This window comes from Parasteatoda tepidariorum, chromosome 8, assembly GCF_043381705.1.
Source record: "Parasteatoda tepidariorum isolate YZ-2023 chromosome 8, CAS_Ptep_4.0, whole genome shotgun sequence".
Classification (NCBI taxonomy): Eukaryota; Metazoa; Arthropoda; class Arachnida; order Araneae; family Theridiidae; genus Parasteatoda; species Parasteatoda tepidariorum.
In genome coordinates this window covers 27,464,661-27,491,626 of record NC_092211.1, presented here as the reverse complement: position 1 = coordinate 27,491,626, position 26,966 = coordinate 27,464,661, and the positions used below count along the sequence as shown (strand labels likewise).

General features: G+C 26.7%; 2 protein-coding genes across 5 annotated transcripts in view; one reads left to right on the top strand and one right to left on the bottom strand.

Moving 5' to 3' along the window:
* Positions 1–11,582, top strand: part of LOC107449057 (putative sarcosine oxidase) — a 31,786-nt gene extending 20,204 nt beyond the window's left edge. For all 4 annotated transcript variants that reach the window (XM_071184534.1, XM_071184533.1, XM_071184535.1 and 1 more), the window contains exons 6-9: positions 1,327–1,493; positions 3,677–3,771; positions 3,965–4,111; positions 8,625–11,582. In XM_071184534.1, coding sequence (XP_071040635.1) covers positions 1,327–1,493; positions 3,677–3,771; positions 3,965–4,111; positions 8,625–8,851 — 636 coding nt within the window. In that variant the 3' untranslated portion in view covers positions 8,852–11,582. The remainder of the gene's footprint in view (positions 1–1,326; positions 1,494–3,676; positions 3,772–3,964; positions 4,112–8,624) is intronic.
* Positions 11,583–12,462: 880 nt separating this feature from the next.
* LOC107449048 (caspase-7-like) overlaps positions 12,463–26,966 on the bottom strand; it is a gene marked incomplete in the record, with an annotated part of 17,103 nt that continues 2,599 nt past the window's right edge. Inside the window, 6 exon segments of the mRNA XM_043040716.2 lie at positions 12,463–12,921; positions 14,174–14,396; positions 18,086–18,227; positions 21,328–21,491; positions 22,821–22,968; positions 23,759–23,876. Coding sequence (XP_042896650.2) covers positions 14,191–14,396; positions 18,086–18,227; positions 21,328–21,491; positions 22,821–22,968; positions 23,759–23,876 — 778 coding nt within the window.

Here is a 26,966-nt window from a genome sequence, read left to right as displayed (position 1 = left end):
TGTAATTTTTTTTAATTTTACAATTTAAAATTTTCGACATTATACATAATTTTATATTTCGAAGTATAATAATATATTTCGACATTATACATATATTTACACCCAGTATAAAATAATAAATAAGTAAGTAAAAATAAATAATAAAAATTAAGTGGTACAGACTTTCGACCGCTGTCCTGACCAAACTTTTGAGACCGTATTTTCCAGATTACGTTTACCCTCCATATTTTGAGGGTCAAGCATCCGAATCTGTTAAAAAAAATGTATGCTTATTCCGAGAAAGTACGTTTTTGTGCCTGATTAGATAACTTAAAATATCATCTGCACAAATTAATAACCATATTTAAAGTAAAGCATTGAAATTGAGTTCTAGAACTTGAAAATTCGATCTTTAGATCAATAGTTATATTTTGAGTATCAGGGAGCTCGCTTTGCACCCTGTACAAACAATAAAAAAAAAATAATGCTGACTTAAAACTTGTACATTTCATTCCTGCACATAAGTTTGCAAATACGTTCATGAATGAATATGCTCAGTTTGCAATGATATAATTTAGTACAATTTATGAAAAGAGTCGAAATGGGGGGTCACGATAAACTTCTTAAAATACTTAAATTTTTTGAAATATTCATAGTTTTGAAACTTAGAAAATTGTGAATGAATGTGTCTGTTTAATTTGTTAAATACTTAAATTTAGAGATAAACCCTTTATGTTTTAAGCAACAAAAAGACAAGTCTAGAAAACATCAGTAAGTAACCAAAATTTGCTCATAGCAAAAAAATTTAAATGAAGTAAATAATATTAATTCAAATTTGTAAGAAAAAATATATAATTCACTAAAAATTTAAATTCCGATGGTTCATTCAAATGTACCAACAAATGTACTTCCGATGGTTCATTCAAATGTAACTTAGTAACTATAATTTTATATCTCTAACTATAATTGATAACCATAATTTAAGGGCAAAAGCAAGCTGTGTCTAAAACCACTTACTAACATAGTAATATATTTCAACTGTCAACTTAGTTTAAACATTATTTCAATTCAAATTATTTTCCTCCGAATTTTTAATTAAAAATTTATACAGGGTTATTCATAATTCCCTCCGGGGTTTCGAAGCGTTATAGTAAAAAAACGAAGACGAATATGGCAAAAAAGAACAGATGAAATTATTCCGAAAGTATTCACGTTTTAATTTAAGCAGTTGCCGGTAGATGGCAGTAACATGTACCACTGAAGCCAGTTGTAGTAAATATAAGGTTGTAATAAACAGAGGAAATTATGAATAACCCTGTATTTTATAGTATATTCTGTTTGTTGCAGGTAATAACTGAACACAACATATGTATAAGAGCAAAAAGAATTCTATTGTGTCCAGGAGCTTTCATAAACTTAAAAAAGTTTTACCCGAATAAACCGCTGAAAACTTCTTTGCGTAAAGAAACAGCCACATTTTTGAGCATACCAAAAGAAGAAGCAGTAAGACTAAGGTGAAAATATGTTTTAATAATTTACTTAATTACTTTTATAAATATAGCTAGGATTTCAAAATATTTTTGATTAATTTTAACTACTTTTTTTTCCAATCATATACAGTGTTTTGTGATGATAGCCCTAGATACGGCTTAAAATCCGTGCAAAAACAAATATGTATAGAACGCTGTGAATGCGGTTTCTATCAAATAGGTATTGCATTACAATCCCTCAAGACAAAATGGATTATGATGACTTTAATCCATTCTTTGTTCATTCTGACTTCCACAACGATTGATAAAGATTTGGAAACGTTTTGTCTTCATTTAAATTTTATGGCCTTAGATTTTCCTAATTCATAGACTTCACCTTATCGCGCTACTACAGAACTCAAAAGTAAAAAAACATGCAGTGTGCTCTATAATCGATACCTCATACACTTATTGAATCCTTGTCAAAATGAAATATAAAAAAATTATCTTATTCAAGGCAGCAAATTAGTATTTATGCTGAGAGATATATTATTATAGGCGGCTATTGCAGGATACAAAAGCATATGCTGAGTATTCTGTAAACAAGGTCCATAAATATAGGTTGTCAGAATCCTTTTCAAAAATGAAGGTGGAAAAAAAATGTGCTCATTAAGAGCTGTGAATTAGTATTTATGCTAAATCGATATAATTTGAAGGATCACTTTTGAGGAAGGAGAGTTTAAAACTGTTTGATTTCACGGAAGAACAGAACAGTTGAAAGGCTGTTATTAGAAACACCTTCAAGCTTAAAATCAAACAAAATTTGATGTTTTTTTTAATCATCTGTCTCTTCTTTAAGTACAATTTGTCAGATTTAATTTCGGTAGTGCTTTTGTTTCCTCCTCACTGAAATACTTGCAAATATGTTTGAGTAGGATTTCAAAAATATATATTAAGGGCGTAAATTACAAAACACCTTGCATGTATTATACATTATTTTACATAGTGTGTTACAAAGCTGAACAATTAGTCATATAGCTTGCCAAAACAATCAGCTTTCACGATGCAATGTGAAGTCGCAAAGCAAATGCTTTTGCACTCGCTTTTTGAAAAATCCATCATTCAACTACTATTTGTTGCCAGCTATGCAACAAAGCAAGGGGCTACAAACGGCAATCCTGCTGACGAGGTAAGATTTTACAGGAATCGATTTCCAGAGTGCTACCTGACCGAATTAGTGTTGCATTTGCAAACCTTAGAGAAAACTCGGAAACATTCCAACGTCTGCGTAAACTGTTCTTTGAAGCCTATATATCAGTAGCTTATTTTAGCATTTAAGTTTTTAATAGTCAGGATTCCATATTCTTTACGTCTTTATCGTTTTCACCATGCAAACTGGCTGCTCACGCTTTTCTTTCCGTTCTTATATTGTATGGTTGTTAAAGTTATATCACTCTTTAGAATTGTGATCATTTGATCTGCTTGACCACGAAGGGAGCGACGTAATAGGATACAACATTAATCTGTATAGGTACAGGTTGATCTGTACAGGTATAGGCAACTACAAATAACCCATGTCACCCATAGTTATTTATAAGGTTGCACTGGAGCTACACTTATAAGTTACTGGTAACAGACTATGATTCATGCACGCGCAATAAACTACACTACCACAATTTAGATCAGATGGTAAGCGGTAATATTCAGTTTCTAAAGCTTCTACACCAAGACCCCAAACTAATAGATTAACATGGCCGGATTATATTTGGAGAAGCTCAGAATGTAATTCATCTAAGACCTTAATGTTCAAAAAACCTAAGGAATCCCAGGTAGAAAGAAGACACATCTAGATGGTTGAATAACTTTGTAACAATCGGAGAGATGTCGCTGCGGATAGATAATGCTAGAAAGAATGTATGCTTGAGGCGACGAAGGAAGACCTGCAAGGGGCTGTAGTGCGTGAGTAGAAGATTCTCCTAATCAGATTTATAATATCTAGATACATTTAGTTTAAGAAGTATCAGAGCTCTTGTAAATGAAAAGAGTAATTATTTGTCAGTAGTAGACATTAGATAAAAAAAAATTGAGCAGCACAATAAATGATAAACAGATATTTTTTAGATTATTAACAAGACCGATGCTCTTGTTGGTCGTAAAACATATACTAAATCTTATTATTATAGTGTCTCGGCAGCTTTAATGTTAAATTCAAAAAATATTTTTTTTAGTTCGATGCCAACTGTGATAACCCGTAACGAAGGTCCTAAAAATCAGCCAGATATCATTGGTTCCTATATCTTACCGCCGATTAAATATCCTGATGGTATGCTTTTTCTTTATTGTTACAAAACTTTTTTTATTTTATTTTAGAAGCTGTATAAGAAAATATTGGCATTTGTGCTGTTTTAATTTAATTTTTGCACCAATACTAGCTTGCGAAATTTCTTTTCATTAAAGTGTCACTTACAACCATGAATTTTACAATCGAAATTTGTAAAAATAAAATTTATTTTTAGACAAACACTACTTGAAAATTGGTCACATAGGAGAGATAGTAAACTCAGAATTAACCACATTGGATGAAGTTAAGAAATGGTATCAATCAACTGGCAGTGAAGATACTCTGAGTTTCTTTTCTAGAATGCTTAAGGATTTATTGCCAGGTGGGTATAATGAAATATAATATAAAAAAATATTTTAATAGTTAACTATAAAGTATGTTATCTGTCCATAAATATGTATACAAACAATAATCGAATATGATGTAACAAATACTTCTGGCCGCAGAACATAGGATTGAAAATACCCAGATCTACAGCTACAGTACTACTATGTTGGTAAATTAATCCCGAATTGATTTATCAACTTTATTAAAAAACTATTAAATAAAATAAATAAATATTTGGCTAAAATAAACACGTCAGAATGGGTAGTTAATAGTATATATAACCAGTTCTTAGCAAAATTGCATGAAATATTTTAAAAGCATAGTAAAACTTTATTTTTAGGAAATCAATAATAATAAAAAATACAAAAATATTAATTAATAAAAGGCATCGTACACTTTTAAAATTTTTTCCACATATTAGTAAATATTCTAATTTTTTTTAATTAGTACTTAGTAGAACATCCATCAACATTTACAACACTTATTAAAAGGGGAGAATAAATTAACCAGCTTCTTTTTATAATTTCTGCATCAATGTTCCTCTATTTTTTTATTACTTTTGTTTTTTAGTTCATTTTTCGTTCCATTTCGTACACTAACTTCTAATCTACAATTATGTTATATTGGGTTTAAATCTAACGATTGAGATTGTGCTTTTTAAACTTGTAGGCAATTATGGAGATATCAAAGTTAATAAGCAGACACGACAAAAAAAAAAAAAAAAAAAAAAAAAAAAAAAAAAAAAAANAAAAAAAAAAACAGTTAATAATATTTCTCAATGTTAATAACAATTTCTAAAACTCAACAAATGGCGCTTTGCGCAGTAATGTAAAATCAGTAATTGTAATCAGTTTCCTCCATGACACTGTATCATGAACATCTTCCATGTTTTTGTTATTAAATATATTATGTTATAGGCGTTTATAATGATTTAAAACCCCGTGATCATCGTATTTAACAACCAGAAGCGAACGTTGAGAACCGTATGCTTAGGATCGTTATTTTGGAATAAAACAATGCCGAAGTCAATACCTAAATTTTGGGAGGATAAATTTAAATTGTTTCTTAAAATATTTAAATAAATAGCATGATTTAATATACCATCAATAAATAGTAACTTACCAAGTTTTCATACTGACATACAGCCCCACACAGAGCACATCCACCGTCATGCTTAATTGTTCCAACAGAGTTCTTAGGATTAAGTTTATTTTTTCTTCTCCATACGCCCATTAGAACCAAAGAAGTTAAATTTGTTTTCACGAGCAAATAAGACATTCCTGTAAGTTTGTGGTTTATTTAACATTAATCTTGCAAAGGAAAGCGTAAACTTTGTTTTCCGCAGTAAAAAAACCATGTCCAAACCAAAAAACCTGAGCGTCCATGTAATCCAGCTGCTCTGAAAGCACGTCGAACAGTTTCTGGTATAATTGTAGAAGAAAAACTTCATTTAATTCTGCAGAAACTAACAGCACTCAAACGCGCATTTTTCACAAATTTTGGAACTTTCTGATCCCGTTTCGTTAAAGTAATCAATTTTCGAATGATGTTCGTTGTTTCTTCAGGAGCCATTTTATAAGTAAGTAAAAACGAAGCAAGAAAAAACGAAAACCAAACGATTTTTTCAATGCCACCATAGTGTAGAAAAATAAATAAAAAGTAAGAAAAAAAGTAAATAAAGAAATAAAGCACCAGACGATAAATTTAATTTTAAATGGTAATATTTCAGTGTATGCATGATAACTCGTTGCTGCAATTTCTCTCATTTTTCTCTAAATCATTCAATATTTAAAACAGAAGGTTGGGTTTCAGACAGAATCACGTATACAATAAAAAAAAATGTAGAACTTATATTGGTATCAATTTCCAAGGTATTTCATTTTCAATAGCATAAAAAAAGCAGATATTTTTTGAAATAGCGTAAATACTTATTACAATATTAATAATTACAATAAATCGCTCCAACTGGTAACAAAACCGAATATAAATATATGCTTATTTTGATTTGCTAGCTTTTAAAAACGTTTATTTTAAAAAAAAATTCTTGATCATATCAAAAAAGAAAGAGAAAAAAGTGACAATAGCATACAAGCGGTTTCAGGAAAATGTCAGCTCCTCTTAGTCCCCCATGGTGTTTGATGACTGTATTGAGGGCTAATTATTTACGCTGGCCTCCACTTTATCTCAGGTATTACAGCCAATCTTTGGCTAACAGTTATGAAAGATCCAATTTATCTAAAATAGGTACCTTGCATCTAACATAAATATACAGTCGGACTTCTATTTAACGAACTTCCATTTTACGAATTTCTCTATTTTGCGAGGAACAAAGAACACTTAAGAAATTTCTTCGTAAAATAACTTCCAAATAGCGAAGTGAATTTTTAATTTAACGAACTTTTCCTTGAGATCCACTCTCCCTATTTCCCAAAATATTTCAGAAGATTTCACGCATGTTAACGCATTTTATGGGGGAAATGACCTTGAATTGATTTTTGAAGCCACTTAACTCTTAGAGAAAGCAGAAAATCCCTTTCCTAATTTTGTCTGCATTTCAAACGAAAAACTCAGACAAAATCAAAAGATTTTATCAGTAGCAATTAAACTTATGAACGCATGTGGTAGTGTATGTTTAAAATTACTTTGCAGCTATACATATTACACATAAATTTTGCTTTTTCTAGTTGAAACTGTATTTAGCAAGATAGTGTAACACTGGATAATGTTTTGCTCTATTCTTGCTTTCCATGCAGATTTCTTTTATGGTTAAGATTTATAAAATAAATAGTTAGATGCTAGTTTACAAGACAAAGGTGTATCAATTGCTGTTTTAATCATGTCAAGTTTTTATGAATTTAAAACCTCTTTCGTGTTATTTAAGCATTTTAAAAGTTAATTTTCTATTTAACGAATTTTTCATATAACGAACTCATTAATGGGATTTAGCAACTTTGTTAAATAGAGGTCCAACTGTGTGTATATATATATATATATATATATAATTTGTAGGGAGAATTGGTGAATTTGTGTTTTAGTAATTCATAAATAATAAAGACTAGAAATAAACTAACTCTAAATATTTATTGAAAAGGACAAAACACATTAAAATAAAAACAAGAATAAAAAAAATACCAGAATTTGGAAGAGGGGTTAAGGGTTCCGAATTAAGGGTCCGTACTCGATGGCGGTTCCTAGCGGACTGTCTTATTTCACCGCTGAGGAGCTGCAATAGTGGGGGAAAGAAGAGAGTTCGTCATAAATTCCAATTTATTAAAATATAGATACATTACCCTTGCTACCTTTACTTCTGGAAACTACGGAGAATGCGTAGCAGTTGTAGTCTCTGGTTTAATACAATTATTTTTCTTAAAAAAAGCTTTTTATTTTAAAATTTCTGCCAAACACATGAAACTGAAATTAAATTTCACAAAAAGTTTTAGAAATGCAGAACATGTGGTCAAATTTTGGCTATATCGGTATAAGTCACAATTACACAGCAGTTCAAAGGTCCATTATACCATAATCCAACTTTGAATGAGAGAGCTGTTTGTACAAAACTATATCTTAACTATGAAGCATGATAAAAATTTCAAAAGAAAGTTGCACTCTGTATATTTTGATTATAAAAACAGGTACACTGTTTATGTAAATATCCATAATTTGAGATGAATTAAGGATGCAAAATCATAATAAATTGCTTCGAATTAGTAATAATAAGCTTCTAATTAAGTAAGCAATTAAAAAAAACTATTAAGAAATGTGTAACTACAATTTCTCTGTCATAGAACATCAGTTAAGTACAGCATAGTGCAGAAACAAAATAAGGGCTCCACTTTGAACAGGGTAAATGGCTGACATTGAATTGAGTTTGTGTGTAAAGAGTTAAAGGAAAAATATTTTCATTCCAAAAAGCAAATCTTATTTATATTTATGAACATTTAATTTATTTAAGAGTTATTTTAAGTATTAATTTTCCGTATGCTTTTGAAGAGCATTATAAATATAGCATGAATTAAAATTTAACTCAAAATGTTAGAATTATGTCAAAATGATTAACATTTTTATCTATTGATTTTTTTCCCTTCTAAAAGCTTTGAATAAAAGTAAACAGATAATGCTTGAAAAAGATAGCAAAAAATAAGTAAGCACATTAAATAAAAGTAATTAAGTCACTAAAAATTTAAGTCTTAAAAAAATCAAATTATCTAGCTTATTTTTAAAATTTAAATTTCAGTATAATTTTGAAAACTAAACTTTAAAAAAAAGCTAAGCGATGTTAAGATACATCAGAACAAAATATTTTGAATATAGAAAATGAATGTCAGTTAAACTAGATTTTGAAAAACAAATTTATTTCAAAAATTGAAGGTAATCTATATAATAAACGTTTTCCATTCTGGTTCATAAAATCAAACGAAAATAAACTAAATCCTTAACATATAAATTATTTTTTATTTTCATACATGTAATAGAACAATTGAAAAATATTTCCTATTTTTTTGTAACAGGTTTAAAAGTTGAAAAGATCTTTAATGTTCCATGCGTCACAGCTGACAGTCCTACAGGCTTTCCTTACATAGATCGATTAACACCAACCGTAACTGTGGCAGCTATTGGAAATTCTAGGGGTGCAGCTATGTGTGAAGAAGTTGGTCGATTAGCAGCCCACTTAAGTGTTACCGGAAAATGGGATTCCAAAATCTCAAAATCACTTTTTGAAGTTATCTATGAATGATCAGTCATTTCAAGCATGTTTAAATTATTTTTCATTCAAGAATTGATATTGTATAACTGTATATAATGCAATTTTTTAAAAAAAAAATGGAGAAAAATTAAGAGTTACTTATTATGAAAATAATTTGTAATCTAATTTAGCTCATTGGATTTTGTATAAATCTTTGGAAATATTGAAAATGTTGCAATCTGTATGAATCTTTGGATTATTGTTGAAAATGTGGAAAATGTTGCATTTTGTATGAATCTTAGCATTTGTATGAATTCTAAATGCATATTTTCATGAAGGTTGGTTTTAATATGAATTTTTCAGGGAAATATATTTTCAAGAGACATTTTAGAAAGTTAGTTTTAACTGTACAGGCTGTCTCATAAATTGGGACTTATCTTAAACAGCAATTATGACGTACATACCATGAATTAAGAAAATGCACCAGAGAGATTTATAAAAAATTTCACATTATAATTGTTTTAGTATTTTTAATGATAAAATTACTTTCGGAAACATAATGTAAATACCCTATCAAATCAGAGGTGTACAGTTTAATCTATACCATGTGCTACTTTTTTTTCTTTTTTTAATCTCCATGCTAACAAATGATGCTTATTAATACTTTTAATTTTGCAACCTATGCCATATGGTGAAAAGAATTTCTTTCCCCATCGTTTATCCTTTATATTACCCTTCGATGTAAGGGGTCTTTGACCCTTTGTGCTTGCAGGTCACATCAATAAATTGCACAGATTACGCATCTAAATAATATAGGCATAAAAATTCCATAATATTGAAGAGAATCAGAGCACAGTTTCCTATTTGCTATGGTTTCTAAAATGTGGTGTTGTGCTAATTGTAATAAAATTCTACTAGAATTAATTCATTTTATATACTAATATTATAACAAAATATGATTATATTATATTGTCATAATAAATACAGCTACTGCACTAATGCGAATGAAAAAAAGATATTATGAAAAAATAAACATATTTGAGGCTTGAAACTGTTTTCGCATAGCATCAACAACTTGCAAAATATTAGTACAGTAGAGAACCATTTATCCGGTATCCAGATAACCGGGAAACCAGAAAACCGGGAAAAAGTTTGCTCGAATTTCCCGCCATTTTAAACTAGAACGAAAAAAGCGGAAATTGGACTCATCCTTGTAGTTGAGTAGAGGTAAATGTAAGGAAGGGGAAGATTTTTTTCCCCGTTTACCCAGAGAAACGTCATTTCCTCCGTGACCTTGAAGGCAGGGAAGGGAGGAATGTTTTATTTTTTAATTTAGGCCGTCAATCAAACTCAAGGGTGTGGCATGCTGATTTCGTTTTCTGCTTGATTTACGAGGGGGGTGGGGAAAATGCATTGCATGCATATCAGTGAATAGAAAAAGAAAAGAGAAAAATATATTTATTTGACATCGACTAATAAAAATAAAATCTTTTTCTTTTGAATAAATTCTCATTCTTTGGAAGAGCGGTATCAATTGCAAGTTTTTCTTGGTGTGGAATCACATCTGCTGTAATTAAAAATCTTGTTTTTATCAACAAAAAAAATAAAATAAAAGGAGAATTGTTTATTAATTTAAACATAGGATTATTTTATGAAGCAGATTGCAGTTTTGTTTTTCTGATTCCACTACGTTTGATTTTTTTTCTTTTCGCGATAAATTTCGCACTCAATAAATTAATTCTTTTTATTCATAAATTTTATCATTAGGTTTTTTTTTTTTTTTTAAATTCTGTTGATCTTGCCTTGTTCCGGGTTTTAATATTTATGCTAGTGCCTTTTTTAACTATCGTTTCGGTTCGATAATTTTCAAGTGTTTTTATTTAGATTAATAAGTTTTCCTTTTATTTTATCGTTTCCCACGTATAATTAGGTATGAAATATATTGCGTTATTTAATCATTGGTTTTGCTTAGATTACTTAATTTAGGAATTGTAATTATTTTTAAATAATAAATATGAGAATTTTGTATTTTTTTAACTTGATTTTCTTGTCTAAACTTGCAAATTTTTTTGTTCCTTTAAATGTTATATTTCTACCATTTTTTTTTCTTTTTAAAGTTAAGAGTACCTTTCTTTTTTCTCTTACTTTATGCATTACACTTTTTCCTTGTACTTCGGGTTCGATAAAACATCGATTAACAACACTTTTTGGTCGATCCAGAAAACCGGGAAATTCAGATATCCGGGATAGCGATGGTCCCGAGCATCCCGGATAATTGGTTCTCTACTGTAATTTGAAAATTTCAATCATTTTTTATAAGGATCACCCATAATTTATCCTAATCAGTTATCAGAAATAATCATCCTTCTACAATAACTTTCATTTTTCCTCATCAATTGTTATTTTAATCAGAAGGAGATACTTCACCAAGGCACAAAAATATCATCAGTGGATATATGTTTTAAAGAGTATCTTGTTAGACTACACTTTCATCGAAAAGTATTTACTCACCTCATAATCACATGCTATCTTATGATAATCTTTATAATGGATTTTTTTCCTTCATTTTTATCATTTAAAGCAAATCATATAATAAGTACTGAGAAGTTGTACAGAGTATAATGTATTTCAACCTGATATATATAATATTTTTTTAATTGCAATACTCAACAATTTGAATGCAATTCTTTGACAATGTTCGTATGATAGATCTAGTACCTATCACTAAAATTATTGATTAATAACTGTTTTATACCTAAATAAATATTGCATGTTTAAAATATTGAAGTCTTATTTTTTTTGTAAGTGACTGATAACAGTTTTAATGTCAAATTAAGTGATATATATGGATAAACTGCATATATTGACACATCATTTTTTCAAAACACATTTTTAAAATTTATTAAAAACTAAATAAGGTTACTGACAATATATTTTGTTCATTATAAGTGCTCAGTGTCATATCTTGACTATAAATATGAGTTAATTACTTATTAAAAATCAACAATTTAAAATCTTAAATTGTCTAAAAAGTCAGATAGCAGCTAATTTTATCAATACCTCTGAAAAAATTCATCCAATTGAATATATTTTTCATAGTAAAGATTCATAGTAGTCAATTTAACAATCATTACAAAACTAAAGATTCCTGAAGCCTTTTTTGATGGATATGAAAAATTTTAAAAATACATTTATTTTAACTAGTATTTTAAAATACTGATACTTCATGGATATAAAAGTAATTTATACTTTTAAAATATTATATGATACCTTTAAAAGAGTACTACACAAAAATTTCATATCATATTAAGAAAGTATTAAAAATTTAGGTCTTAGAAGAGGGCAATTAAAATATGTTTTGGCAATTTATTGATATATCAATTTAGAAATATATATTTCTTAACAAAAAAAGTTGAATTGGTAATTTAAAAATAAGTAAATAAATAAAACACTATTCTAAGTAAACATTTTATGTAGAATAGTATAATTTTTGCTTTAGTAGTAAAAAATTTTAATGACGAACATGATTTAAATTATTTATTTACTGAATATTCTGTTAATTTTTTGCATTCTAATTCATGCAAGAAACAAATGAAACTTTGAATGCAAATAAAAGAACTTTGAAATGATACTGTAAAAAATTTAAAATAAATTTCATTAAGTAAAGATACAGAAAAAATAACAATTTATTTAAAAATATATTGCAAATACAACAAATATATGTATTGATAAATATTTAAAACCCTAAAAAAGATGTAAAAACAATTCATTCTTTTGCCATAAAAGAATGTAAAAAGTCAAATTTAGATCTTAAAATAAAACACCCCTTTGCATCTTGATTTTATAATAAAATTAAACATAGAATGATTGAATTCATAACAAATTAATTAATTACATATATAATAATTGAATTCAAAAGATTATAATTAAACAAGAGTATCAATTTACATTTTAAACATTAAGTATCACAAAAATGAACAGCAAGGAAATAAAAATAGATCAGTCAAAAATTTGATGCATTAATAACATGTGTGTGTATCAGATATTTGTTTAAACAACCATTACAACACTTACTATAATGAAAACTATGGATGTTCCCTTATAGGAATTTAACAAAAAACCTAAAAAGAGAAACACAATAAAATCATTTAGAAAGTTTTATGTCATGTTTCCTTTTAAAGTAACACTTTATCATTTTATATGATAATAATTATTATTACAAATTCATTTTAATGCTAAAGCAATGAAGTCAAAACAGAAAAACAATATTCTCTAAAAATAATAGTTGCAATTGTATGACATTTGTTGCTAGTACTACACATTGTAACTATATTTTTATAATTAACCATTTCTACATGTTCTATTTTAGAAATAATTTAAATCTTTTTCCTGCTGGATGTTACAAAAACAGTCATAAATACAATTTGCAACAAAGGAGCAATGATTTCATAAAAATGTAAGCAGACTAGCATTGCTCGCCATTAATACAAATTTATAGAGCTATTTAATCGAATTTGGATTGGAACTTCTCTTTTTAAATTGGATATTGATCAAAATTGAATCATATTTTGATTTAATTGTTATTAAAAGTTTCGTTGAAAATTTGAGGATTCTTAAAAACAAAATCAAATAATTAGGAAGATAAGAAATGTAGTTTAGAAAATTGATTTCAATTTATTTTTACAATTAATTTTATTGCTTTACCAGCTAGATAAGAGAATTATTTTTGTTACTAAATATCACTAGAGAGTGGTATTTAATTTTAAATTTGGCAAAACTAGTTTCAATTTAATTTTTATAGTAGAACAATTCACACTTTAGCATCAATTTTTAATTAATTTGTTCTAGAATTGAAAGTTATTTGCAGTGTACCTGAAAAGTTAAATTGTATATAATTATATTTAATATAATTAGCTTAATTGACCACTTTTTAGAATTAAAAACAATAGAGACAAATGTGAAAGCATTAAATAGGCACAGCTATAATAAAATCATGACACATATCAGTTGAAAGGGGATAGAATTAAAATTTTAATAATTTCTTCTCACATTGCAGTTTATTTTATTTAAAAAAAGCATCAAGCATCAAGTTAAGACAAAATTTTAGCATCAAGTTAAGACAAAATTTGGGCAAAAGTTCCTTAATCTGTAATATTTATATTATTAAAAAACAAGAGAAAAACATATTTATCAGTTATTTGGTTAAAATAAATTAATCAATAACAGTTTCTTTAAAATTTTCTAAAGATTTGTCAGAAAATTATGCAAAAAGTAATACAATGGTTTTGAAACTTGCAATCATTTTTAAGTTATTAAGAATTACAATGTAGAACAATTTTAATTAATTTTCCTAAAAATAATGAAAATACTTACATACATAAAATTTGATTTCATGAAAACTTCAGCACTCTTGTCAAGCAGGATCTAAAGAAGAAATTTTCATCCAAAAAAGGACTGTCAAATAAACGAACCATTTCTGAGTTCACAAATGTCAAAATTGATAGAAAATCTAAAGTTTTACTATGCTTTCTCAGTGCATGACACAGCAATAGTATGAAGTTTGAAAACCTTCGTCCGTTACTAAAAGCATTAGATCCTACAAACATAAATTAAACATTTCACTAAAATAAATCCACAAAAAAGAATAATTTTATTAATGCATATGAAAAAAAAGAATTGAAAATAGCAAGCAATATTCACAACATTAAAACATTATAATTTAATTTGCATGGATGGTGTTTTTAATACAGTTTTAAAAAAAAATCTCATGCTTTTTACCTTCACAACTTCTGGTGAGACAGTTTACAGCTGCTTACTAAAGCTCGTTGATATTTTTAAACATATAATTATTTTTTTCATTTAAGATAATTTCTGAACTCAAATCTGCTACATTTCATAAGATAATGATATCTTTGGTCGTTTGAAGCGAAAATTTGTTTTACTTATTTAGAAATACATTGTTAAAAAGGTGACATGGTTGATATATTTAGAAAGAGCTTGCTTTTTTTGGTACTCCTGATTTGGCTTCTTTTGACTAGAATATTGCAATTTATTCTTGTTGCAATCAGCACACTGTGATTAAGTTAGAGTTAGTATTTAGTTAGGAAAGAAAAAAAAAAGTTTAATTTGCAAATTATTGTTTGGATACAAATTTCAAAGTTACTATATTTTTGAAAATGTAATAATTGTTTCATAAAGAATTTTATTACAATATTAACTTAAAATTTTTATTACCTCTTAAACAACATGTGTCCTATCTTTTCCCATTTATGTTTATATTAAGTAACTAAATGTACTATCTTCACTATTTAGTGTCCTTTAATAATTTACTTCGTTAATTCTTAAAACAACGAGGCATTTGGCCTCAAAATACATTGGGTACGGTAAACCAGAAATATGTGTAGTAAAGAGTCTGCACACTGCTACCTAGTGCGAAAAACACCATCTATATTCTTATTAAAAAAATTAATTGTTAAAAGAGAAGAGAACCTAGTGTAATAATCTATCTTTTGTATCAAGATAAATAAGTTTTTAAGGCATTATTCTTTTAATAAGAAAATATTATTTGACTTTAACAATTTAAAATTAATGACTTTTTAATGAAAAATTTGAGGTTTCGCTATGTTTCAGCCATGCATACTATGGTGAGAAGCTTGAGAATATTCATCTATGTGTAACAACATTGAATCATACAAAAAGATCCTATAACTATGAGACTAAAAGAAAGTCACAAAAGGCAAGCATGTAAACAAACACAAAAAATAAATAAATAAAAATTTGTTAGTCTTATCACAGCATATCATAAAGGATTTAATTTCATATAATCTAACCATAATTTATTCATTCAAAAAGTTAAATTGTTTAAGGAAAGAAAAAAGCATAACGTGATGAGCATTATTTTTTTTTAATCAGGCGAAAGAAAGTTATCTTTTTAAGAAGTTTTTTTTTTAAAGAAACAATTACTTTAATTTAAAAATTGTCTTTAAATGAAACACATTAATTGGCAAGTTTATTTCCAAAAGTAAAAATAAATATTAAGAATATTAAACTCAAACACAAAATATTTCAGAGTGACTTTTAATTACTATGCATTTTATAAATTATTTTAAATGGTACACACAAACAATTAAATTTTAACTTTTCTTAATACTCTTCTTCTAACATGTGCTAAATGAGTTATCTAATTATATCCCATAGCACTACGGACTCAAAGATAAGAAAATGGACTAAAACTAGTTAACCCTTTGAAAAAAATAAGGTAAAAAATAATATTAAACAGACACTAGCATCTGTTTCATAATATTTTTTTCTGACGCTCTAATTACAAGTGAAAATATATTTTGATACATTTGTAATTATAGAAAACAGTCTGATAATTACTAAAAAAATCTGTTAGATTATCGGAAATACAGTAGAGTCCCGGTTATCTGAGTTTCCGCTTTAACCGAGCTATCAAATATTTCAAGGATTTTTTTTTGTTCTAGTTTATTTTTAAAAAAACCGCTGAAAAATAAATCTGAATTTTATCTTCCAAACACTCAGAAAAACAAAATCCAACAACTTGGTCTGATGAAATCATCGTTAATATCGTCAATAATGATAATGAATCTAGCGAAGATGATGAAGACAGTGATTATTAAAATCAACATATAAAAATCTCTCATACAGATGGACTAAAAGCTATCAAATGTACTATTGAATATATAGAACAACAAAAAGAGGCGACACCAGCCTTCCTGTTATCCCTAAAAAAGGCGAAACATTACTACAGAAAAGCGCCAAAGTTACGTAGAATGAAAAACGATTAAGGACTTTGTTTAAGTAAAAACTATTAATTCTTGTAAAGTATGCTTTTTAAATGTTTTTAAGTAAGCTTTTTAATTATAATATGAATTGTATGTGGTATACTCGTATACATTTCGTATTTCTTAAATATATTTCTTATAAATCTTATTATAAATATATTTCTTTCCGTTTTTATACTCTTCGCTTTAACCGAGTTTTTCAGTTATCCGAGTTTGTTGCAGTCCCCATTAACTCGGATAATCGAGATATATATTTATACTAAATTGTCTATTGTGTATATTTTTACTAAATTATTAAATCCAAAAAAAGTAGCTTTAAATTTTTTTTCCATTCATTTTCAAACATTTATGAATAATTGATTTTGTAAATTAAAGGAATTTTAATGATGAATCATTGTTTCTTTTATATCTAAATAACCGCAAATCAGTGCATATTCGAAAACTTAATGATCAAAAGTGATTTGTGTTTGGGAGATTTTACCTTTAATGCAGAAAAAGATGTCGGTGCCTCATGCTGTATTTAATAACCATTAATTATTAAAATGCTAAATACAATATTTTTTACTTATTTCAACCATAATTAATGTAATACAAAATAATTAAAAAAGTAAGAAAACTTTGTTTAGTTAAATTTCTGTATCAAAGGCTCAATAAAATGGGAAAATCAAAAATTATTTTTCAAAACACTTATTCATCTACAAACATGCATGAAATGTATCAGAATATTTAAACATTATCAGTGTTAATTGCTGAAAGACCATGAATAAGATTTCTTAAGATTTAGCTCTTCACAATAAACTAACTTTTAATGGACAGATAAAATTCTTAATAATCAAAAACACGAAAACAAAAACGAAACTTAAACAAAAATACGAAAATAAGAATCAAAGTAAATATAAATAAATAACAGTAAAAATAAATATAAAATGAGAAAATGCATTTAAAATAATTTAAGATTTCCAAATTGATGGTATGGTAAACATCTTTCAAAAAAGAAAGAAAAATCCTAAAATCTTATGAGGAAAAAAACGTTTTTTTTTAAAAGAAAATGGTGGGGAAATTTATCGAATTTTGTTCTGGTTTTTTGATTTTCCGGTTTTTTGATTTCTGGATAACGGGTTCTGTACTGTATCTATATGGGAATCTTTCCTTTCTTTCAAATACAGAGTGCAATCTAACAATATATATTAAAGTTTTGTCTTGCTTGTGACATCTAATGCTATCTAACTTTGAAAAATGTAATGAGTATAGAATCATCTTTCACATATTATTATACATTGTAAGGTGAAAAACAGAGTTTAATTTAAACTCTTAAAACTTGCCAGTTTAAAAGTTTTACATTAAATTGCTAAAACTTTATTTTAAACTATCAGTTAACCAAGATTTAATTGAGCATATTATATAAGCAAATCTTTTCACCACCAACTAATAAATAACAAAAATTATATTTCAGAATTGAAAAAGAGGAAATTAATCTAACCTGAGAATGTAGACAAAGCAATTAGGAAATCTGCAAAGAGAGGAATTCTTTTTGAATAATATTTTTTCCCTTTTAGGAGATCTACTAGACCAGCATCTTCTGACTCCCGAGAAGTATGAACACTGAAATTAGGTTTTTTTGCCTAAATAAAACAAAAAATTATTTATGAAAAATAACTTATTTACTTAATTAAAACGACAAAAAGAAGAACAAAAACTCATATTTATAAAATGTGATAAAAAGAAATGAATACAGATTTTCAGCAATTTTGAAATTAACAGTACAATTTAATGAATAAAATAATAATATGTTAAAAACTAACAATTTCTAGAGTGCTTAAATGCATACTTTTTTTTAGTAAAATACATTTTATAAATAAATATCTGAATAAAATAATAGTAGGAAAATTTACTTTTAGATTTTAACAAGGTTTGTTTTGAACAAGAGCCAACTAGGCATGCATAGTTCAATATGAATTTAATCAATTTTCAGTAATATTTAAGAAAATATAAATAAAAATTACAAACATTAAAAAAATTTTTTTTTAAAAATTAAAAATGCTGAAGCATGTTTAACCCTTTAGTGTTGAATTAAATGAAACAGTTTGTAAAAGAGGATTTCTGTTGAATATTCAGGTCTAACATATTAAGAAATTAGTTTCTTCAGAATTAACATAATAAGAAATTAGTATCTTTCTGTGTGAAAAATAACCACGTTTAACTCCAAACTGAACTCAGATACTATACTCTAAATGTTCAAAAAAAAAAACAAGTTTTTGTGTTTTGTTTATTTGGAATTTTTAATAAAATATTTTCATCATAGTTAACAATTGTAGGCTTTGTTGAGGGTCAAAGAGAAAAATAGGAAATTTTTTATAAAAGTATAGATGTACCATACGACTTTTAAAAAAGGAAAACTAGAAAAAGGACAATTTAAATTACTTAACCGTAATAAAAGCAAATTTTATCGCAAAAGAATAATAAAATAATTATTTTTCAGATTTCAGAATTACTTTATTTAGAAAAGAAAATTTTAACATTTTCCAGCATAATTTTATTAATTCTGGACAACTTAAAATAGTTTAAAATCAATGCATGGGAAAATTTTAATACTACTGATCCATTTAAATAAAAATAACCAGTATCAATTAGTTAATATTCCCTCATTACAATGTATAATTACAATTTGTAGCTGAGTTTAAGATTTCCATAATCAGATAATTTTAAAGTTGGGTTTCAATAATCTAAAAATGAAAACTCAGTGAATATGCCACTTAAAATTTTTGAACAAAAGCAATTTCAGTGGATGATCCTGCAATTCACCATTTAAAATTCTATGATATAATTACTGTATTGTTGATGGGAATCGATAATTTTTAAAATTGGATGAAATAAATGAATCAATAATTGTAAAATTATAAAAGACTTAAACCCCACTAAATTTATTACAGCATTTGACTGAAATGAGTAAGTGTATGACCCCTAAAATCATCACCATAAAAATTTATGAATAATATTATTAATTGAATTTCAGAATTAATTGATTGGAAAGCAGAAAATGTTCTCTTTACTTTATAGATCACTTTATTCTTAATTATTAATTTAATTATTAATTTAATTATTATTTTTAAAGAATAAAGTAAATCTAGATTCACTTAAATCTTTTCACTCAATTAAACAAGCACTTCTATTATTTCTTTTTTCAGAACTGACCAATTTAAAATTTTTCTTTTTTATACATATATACAATTTAATAACCTCCCATGATTCGATAAATACTACACTAATTATCTGAATTTATTATGCTTTTATATATCCTTTTAAAACTGTCTAAGATTTCTCTTATACAAAACACATATTTTTTAGAGATATGAACATGATTTTACATTAAAAGATATTTTTTTCTAAAAAACTGACACATATTTTAAAAAAAATCATCTTTATGCTCTTTATCATACCGTTAGATTTTGTTTCAAAAATTCTGAATTCAAAATTTTGTGTAAAATTAATAATAACTTCTACCTAAAAGAGTCAATTTAATCAATTATAAGAGCTGGTAAAATTTTAAACACACACTACTATCTCTCCTATTTTGAAATCAAAATTACACAAGTTTAAACTTTGCATGATGGAAAAATTTACTATCTTTCTTTCTACCAGCATAACAGTCTTATACAAGTCAGAGCCATCCTAACAAGTCATTTATATTTGGCACAATCAAAACCTAGGTTTCTCCATCTATTAATCTCAATGGTTTTAAGGATTTTCCACAGCATCAATCCGTCTGGTGTTTGGTCTACCCTTTTTTTAGCTGCCAGTAAACTTTCCAAAAGTCAACTTCTTAACTGGGTCACCATCATCTTTTCTACAGATGTGACCCAGCCATCCTATCCAATAAGATTTAATGGCTGAAGTAATGTTTGGTTAATTAAATTTTGAATATAATTCATAATTGTCAATTGAAGCTGCCAAACATCACTTTCTTTAACAGATCTGAAGATGGCTCAGAGTATTGAAAAAATTGGCAGTTTATTATCATCAGATTTATTCAAAAGCCAGCATTGGCTGCCATAAAGTAATAAAAGTTTAATTAGTGAAAATGTACTGTTCTTTTGTAAAATAAAGGATTTCAGATTATGTAATGATAAGTTTTTCGGGCATAATCTCCAGAAGTATACCGCAGAAATTAAACCACAATGTAAAGAGTGTTTTATAATAATTTTGGAACATTATTAATAAATTTTATCTTCTTTGAAAACATTTATACAACAATATGAAGTGGCAGATATTACAGACGTAAAAAAGCAATATGTAAAAAAAAAATCAATATCGAAAATTAAACATTTATTTTTTAAAAAAAAATTTAATAATGAATACAAATTTAATGACTGAATTACATAGAAAATTCTTAGATAGGAGATAACTAACAGTGACTAAACTAAAAAAAAGTTTTTATAAGGCATTTAACTTTTTTTTTACTAATTCTCAATTGCAAAATAATTTTTTTTGAAATAACGATAACAAAATATGAATAAATTCATAACAACTTAACTACTTCATAAAATGTTTTTGTATTTGATTTGAAAAGAAGCTGGAAATTAGTGGAAATAAAATGCCTGTATAAAAAAAAAATATTTACATTAAATAAGTAATTATGGACATAAAATATGGTTATTTTTACAAATATTAAAAAGGATTGTTTTACAATTAAAAATTTTTTATGAGTCAAATAATTTCATTCACCTGGAAAATAAATATTTTTGGCTTCCCAGGTAAAGTAGCGCAGAAAGGTGCCAAAACGCTATTTATATTATAAGACTGATCGGCTGCATAAAGTTCTGCTTGGTTTCCATATGATAAAAAACAACAAACTAAACAGCTAGCTTTCCTATGATCTTTCTCACTAACTAAAATTAAAACAGAAGCAAGAAATAAGAGGGAAGAAAATGCATGCAACTTAAAATAAAAACTTATTTCAAACATCAAGGATATTTTTCGAAAAAATAAAAGAAGTTTTGGTATCAAAAGAGAGAAAAAAAGGAAACAGCTTGGTCTTCAATCTAGACCAAAATAAAAAAATTTAATAGAAACCAAAGTCCTCCTCCCCTCTTACAAGCCATGTTTAGTTTAAAAACTATGCATGAGTGGCAAAAGAAGGCCTTTTATTAATATTAAAACAATAATAATACAAGGACATTAAAAACAATAACCATCATTTATTTTTAGAGTTTTAATAATTTATTTAATTTCTTAGTTTTAAAACGTCCAGAAATAAATGAAAATTAAATAAATAAGCAAACTAAAACTGACCTCTTTTCAGTATTATTCAGTTCAAATATTTAATAATTACAAAATAATTTTCCTGTAGAACTTCAATCTTCAGCATGAATTATTATGAAATACTTTTAATTTCTTAATATAACTAGTAAGTACAAAATTTTCTGATACACCATGACTTTTGACTAATCAATTTTTAATCGCAAATAATTAAAAAAATATGGTAAAAATATTAAAATAACTCAAAAATATAAGCTTTAAGCAGCAATAATAAAATCTAAACCTTCCGACTGAAGGTGTCATTTCATGCATTGCAGGGTGCGCAACCAGATTTTTCAAAAAAAAATTAAACATCCTTTAAGCACTCAAAAAATATTTTTAATCATTTTCCAAAAAAGAAATCATAATTAGGATATGTGCAGTCATAAAAATTATTTCTTTCTAATTAAAGTTATAAATATATGAACATAAAATCAACAAAATGTAAAAACATTTTCAAAAACATTTTCTCGATATTAACGATATCGATCGATATTATTTCGTGAATTATGACGACAATCGACACGACAAAGAAAAAAGCTCCCTTTGAAAGATAGAAAATTAAGCACTTTTTACAAATCCCAATTAAGGGCTTTTAAAAAAGGTAAATCAAAAATAAGCATCTTTAAGTACTTTTTAAAAATACTATGTAACCGGCATTTTATTTCTTCAAGCTTAAAAATAGCTCACAATGATTGATACTCTTTTCATTTCACATCTAAAGATATTAAGCACTCTTCTTAAGAGCACATATTAAACAAAATTTATCTTGATATTTTTAACAGTTGACAATATTTGTGATAAGATTATGGAACTATTGGATTGTATGGCTAAGATAAGATTATGAAAAAGATAAAAATTAATTTAAATTCAAAACCAATTTATATAAAATAACACTAAAAGAAAAATTAAATAAAAACCTTTAGCAATCACTTTACGAATATCTTTTAACGAGTAATCTTCATGCAAAGTAACAACAAAGCCAAGTTCCTTAAAGGTTTGGTGTAGTAAATCTGTATCTAGTTCAGTCTCTTCAATAAAGCTACATCCTAGACTTGAATCGAATCTCTAATGAATGAAATGAAACAAATCTTCAGAATAGTAATATTTTAAACCATAATAAAAGTTTTTAATATTTAATATTAAAAAATTTAAATAGCTTGGATAAATAATTTTTTAAGACTAACTTTTTGCTTTTTAAGCTTTATTTTAAGACCTGCATACATTCTAGTGGAATAAACCAGTAGAGGACAAAAACAATGCTTAAATCTACAAATATAATACATACATTAATAAAGCAAAGGAATCTCCCTGTTACACTGGAGTATTAGTTTCAGCAACAATAAAACACAGAAAACTGGTGAAAAAAATATTACAAATGAGAGACAAGAAAGAAACATACCAAATGAATTAGTACACAAGAATATAAGACAAATAAATATACATCAAGGATTCCATCTGTTTTTGGTAATGAAATAGACAGAAAAAAGCAAAGGGATGAAATAAAGAAAAAACACATAATTATTAGAGCTTGAAAATTATGTTACCTGGCATACTTGTGTTACGAAAATTTACAATCGGGCTTACTCTTTTCGATAAAAAAGTCACAAAAATTTTGAAATAAAACTTATCATACACATTTTGCCAACTCAAGTAAATTCAGCTATATTTTATATTTTTTCAAAAGAACTAAATAAATAAATAAAATGCAGTCATCAAAAAAAATTTAAAAAAAAAGAAGTTTAATATACTTGCATGCCAGGTTACTTTGGTTGGTTGCCAGGTTACATTGATCAGGCTTTACTGCCTGCACTGGTAAAATAGAAAAGTATACCCAAAATTTGATCAGAAAGTGTACCTTATGACTAAATATATGACATTCTCCTCTGTTTTTATAGTCCATAGAATATATTTCATCCTTCCACTGGCCAGAAACAAGGTTATCAGGTTTTCCTCTAAATAAAGATTCAATTTTTCTAAAATACAAGCAAACTACATTAATAAGCAATATGCAAATAAATTATACAAACAAATAATTGAGTTTTCATGAGAATATTTGCAAAATGTATGATTTTTAGAAATATAATTCTTGATTAAATACTTAACCCACTGAACCCCCAAGACTGGGAAGGCATTCATCTTCACTGCCCCTTTTTGTGAAAGCAGGTTGTTTTTTATTATATACTTGCACGTATTTTTATTGTTAGAAAAACGCAAACATGTTCCTTACTTTTCGTTATTCATTTTTGTACATTAGTTGATACAGAAATATATAAAATAAACTAAATTATCTATATTTCATGGGAGCAAATTCTCAATATTCTCCCTACCTTTAGTCCTTCTTTCTTGCTCTGACTTTTTCTTTATTTAAAAAAAGTAAAAGAAAAAAAATAAATAAAATAGTAGAAATAAGGTAATTTTTTAACTCCCCCTTTTTTTCATATAAATTAAGAATGCTTAAAGTGAAAAAAGCACATTACCTTTTTCATGTTTTATATGTTTCTTCCTTATTTAAAATAGAACAGAGCATAGCATAAATATATATATTTCTTAATTAATAAAACATAATAGTTGTTTTGATTGTATTGCCTTTTTAAGTACTAACATAACTGTCTGTTATTTTTCTTTCAGATTAAAAAAAAAAATTATTAGAAAAATGAAAGAAGGATTATGATATTTTAAACATTTTAAAAACTGACTGTTACATTATTCTTGCCCCCTACTGTGTACTATTATATCTAACCAGTTAATTTCTTAAAATATTACTTTAAAAGCAATTTTGAAAGTTTTACCCAATCACGAAATAACATTTAATTTATTTCTCAAGAGTGACACAGGATTAAAGAATAAATATCAATATAAAGAATTTTTATTATAATAAAACATACCTAAATAATGATCAGTGCTCTTATACATACTCTCTTTTTTAATACATTACTTATACATTGAAACCTATGTTAGTTGATCATTTGAGAGCCGATAGTTCACTTAGACAAATAGATAACACATAAAAAGGAATTTTAATTATTTTAGTCAGGTTGCTGATTATTACGATAAAAAAAGACAGGTTATAAAATAAAAACATCAGCTTAATAGGTTTCACAAGGACATTTCCATAACATGATCTTTACAACAACAATTGCCAAGGTGCCAAATGGATTTTAAACTAGTAATTTAAAAAAAACAAGAGGTTTTCCCAAGGGTGACTATGAATTATAACCTTCAAGTTGGTTGCTGTCAGGATTGAATGTCATACCTTAATCACTGCTCAGAGGTGATAGTTATTCTTCAAAAATGTAGATAACTCTATTTAGTATAAAGAAAATTCAGAACTTTATTAAGAAATTGAATTTGGACATAAAGAAAATTTTAAAGTATTATTGTATGTAAAGAAATATATATATATAGATTGCCTCCTCAACTTCTACCCTGACTGCCAGCAACCAACTCCTTTTTTCAAGATATTCGATCTCGCTCTGTTCCAAATCTCATTTTTGGAACTCCCACAAACAATTTCGCTTCCTTAATCTGCTACCTTTTCTTTTTACCTGCTGTCACTAATCATTATTGTCCAAAGGCTAAACTTCGGTAAATGAGAAGAAAATCTTTAAATCTCCAACTATCAGGGTTCGCCAAGTGGGCCCACTTTGAAAAAACCTGCCCGGGTTTTATTGGGTGGGCCCACCTTGAAAAAACCCACTTGGAACGATAAGTGGGTTTTTTGAACAAAAAAATGTTCTTATTAAAACTTATTGGTGCTTGTTTAAGTTTATGTAATTTATTGTGCAGCATAAACTTGTCAAATAGAGTTGCGTGATTTATGTGATTAAGTTTTTAATATTTGGAAAAGTAAAAGAAACTCGAATCTATAATTTTATAGTACTATTGCAAACTTTAAGTGGGTTTTTTCAAAAAGTTATATTTTAATGAAATTAAATCAAATAGAAATTTAAATAATATAGTCTGAAACGATCAATTTTTCAAATACCGTTGCATGCTTTATGTATTAATATTATTATTAATTCATATGTTTAAACAAATTGAAAAGATACAATTGTTTTTTTACTAAGTGATACATAAACAGTTTTATTTTCTGGCCTTAAAAAAATAAGCTAAAACTTTTTAAAATTATTCATCTAAAAATGAAATCATTTTCCTAGGGTTAATTAGTTGAAAAAAATGGGACAACTGATAACTCTTTATAATTATACATAATTTCAATTTCTTTTAATCTTATTATAAAAACATGGAAGTTTGGAAACATGGAAAACATTAAATATTTATTTCAGTTTTTTAAAGTAAAAAGTCAGATGAAATTTTAGTTTTTACTGATTATTATTTTATGATAGGTAATATAAAGCTTGAGTTAAAAATTGTGAAACGTTATGTACTTAACAATAAGGAAGATTCAAATATGTATTAGTGATAATACGTTATTTAAATTTAATATAAAGTATATGTAACAAAATTAAAATAACTTTTTGGATTTAATTCTATTTTTAAGCTTATACAACACGTTTTAATAAATAAAGATATTTACACAGTAAAACTTAAAGTTCATGAGCAACAAATGAAAAAAAAAAAAAAACAATTTTCCCCGGGTTTTTTCAAATAAAACCCAATTTTCTCCGGATTTTTTCAATAAAACCCAGACGGGTTGGATTTTTTCTAAAATACCCGGTTCTTTTCAAACCCTGCAAACTATCCCCATTTGTTATTTATTTTAGTTTCTTGTGTGGGACAAGATTTCGAAAAATCTTCCGCAGATCACGATACGGAAATCTTATCGGTTTTAGTCAGGGTTGGGTTTTTGACGTCAAAAAGTGGTTTTTGACATGACAAGGGTATAATACTGGTTTAAACCGTCAAAAACCCGTCAAAAATGTCAAAAACTGAAGTTTGCCAAGAAAATATATAAACTTCAAAACTACCAACAGTTGCCATGCATTATATTGAAATTTAATTATACTATAGGTAATCAGCAGGTTTTAAAATATTTTTTAATTAAAATTAAGGTAAAATAACAGATTTAAAATCTCAGAAATTTATATTCAAATGCATGTGCA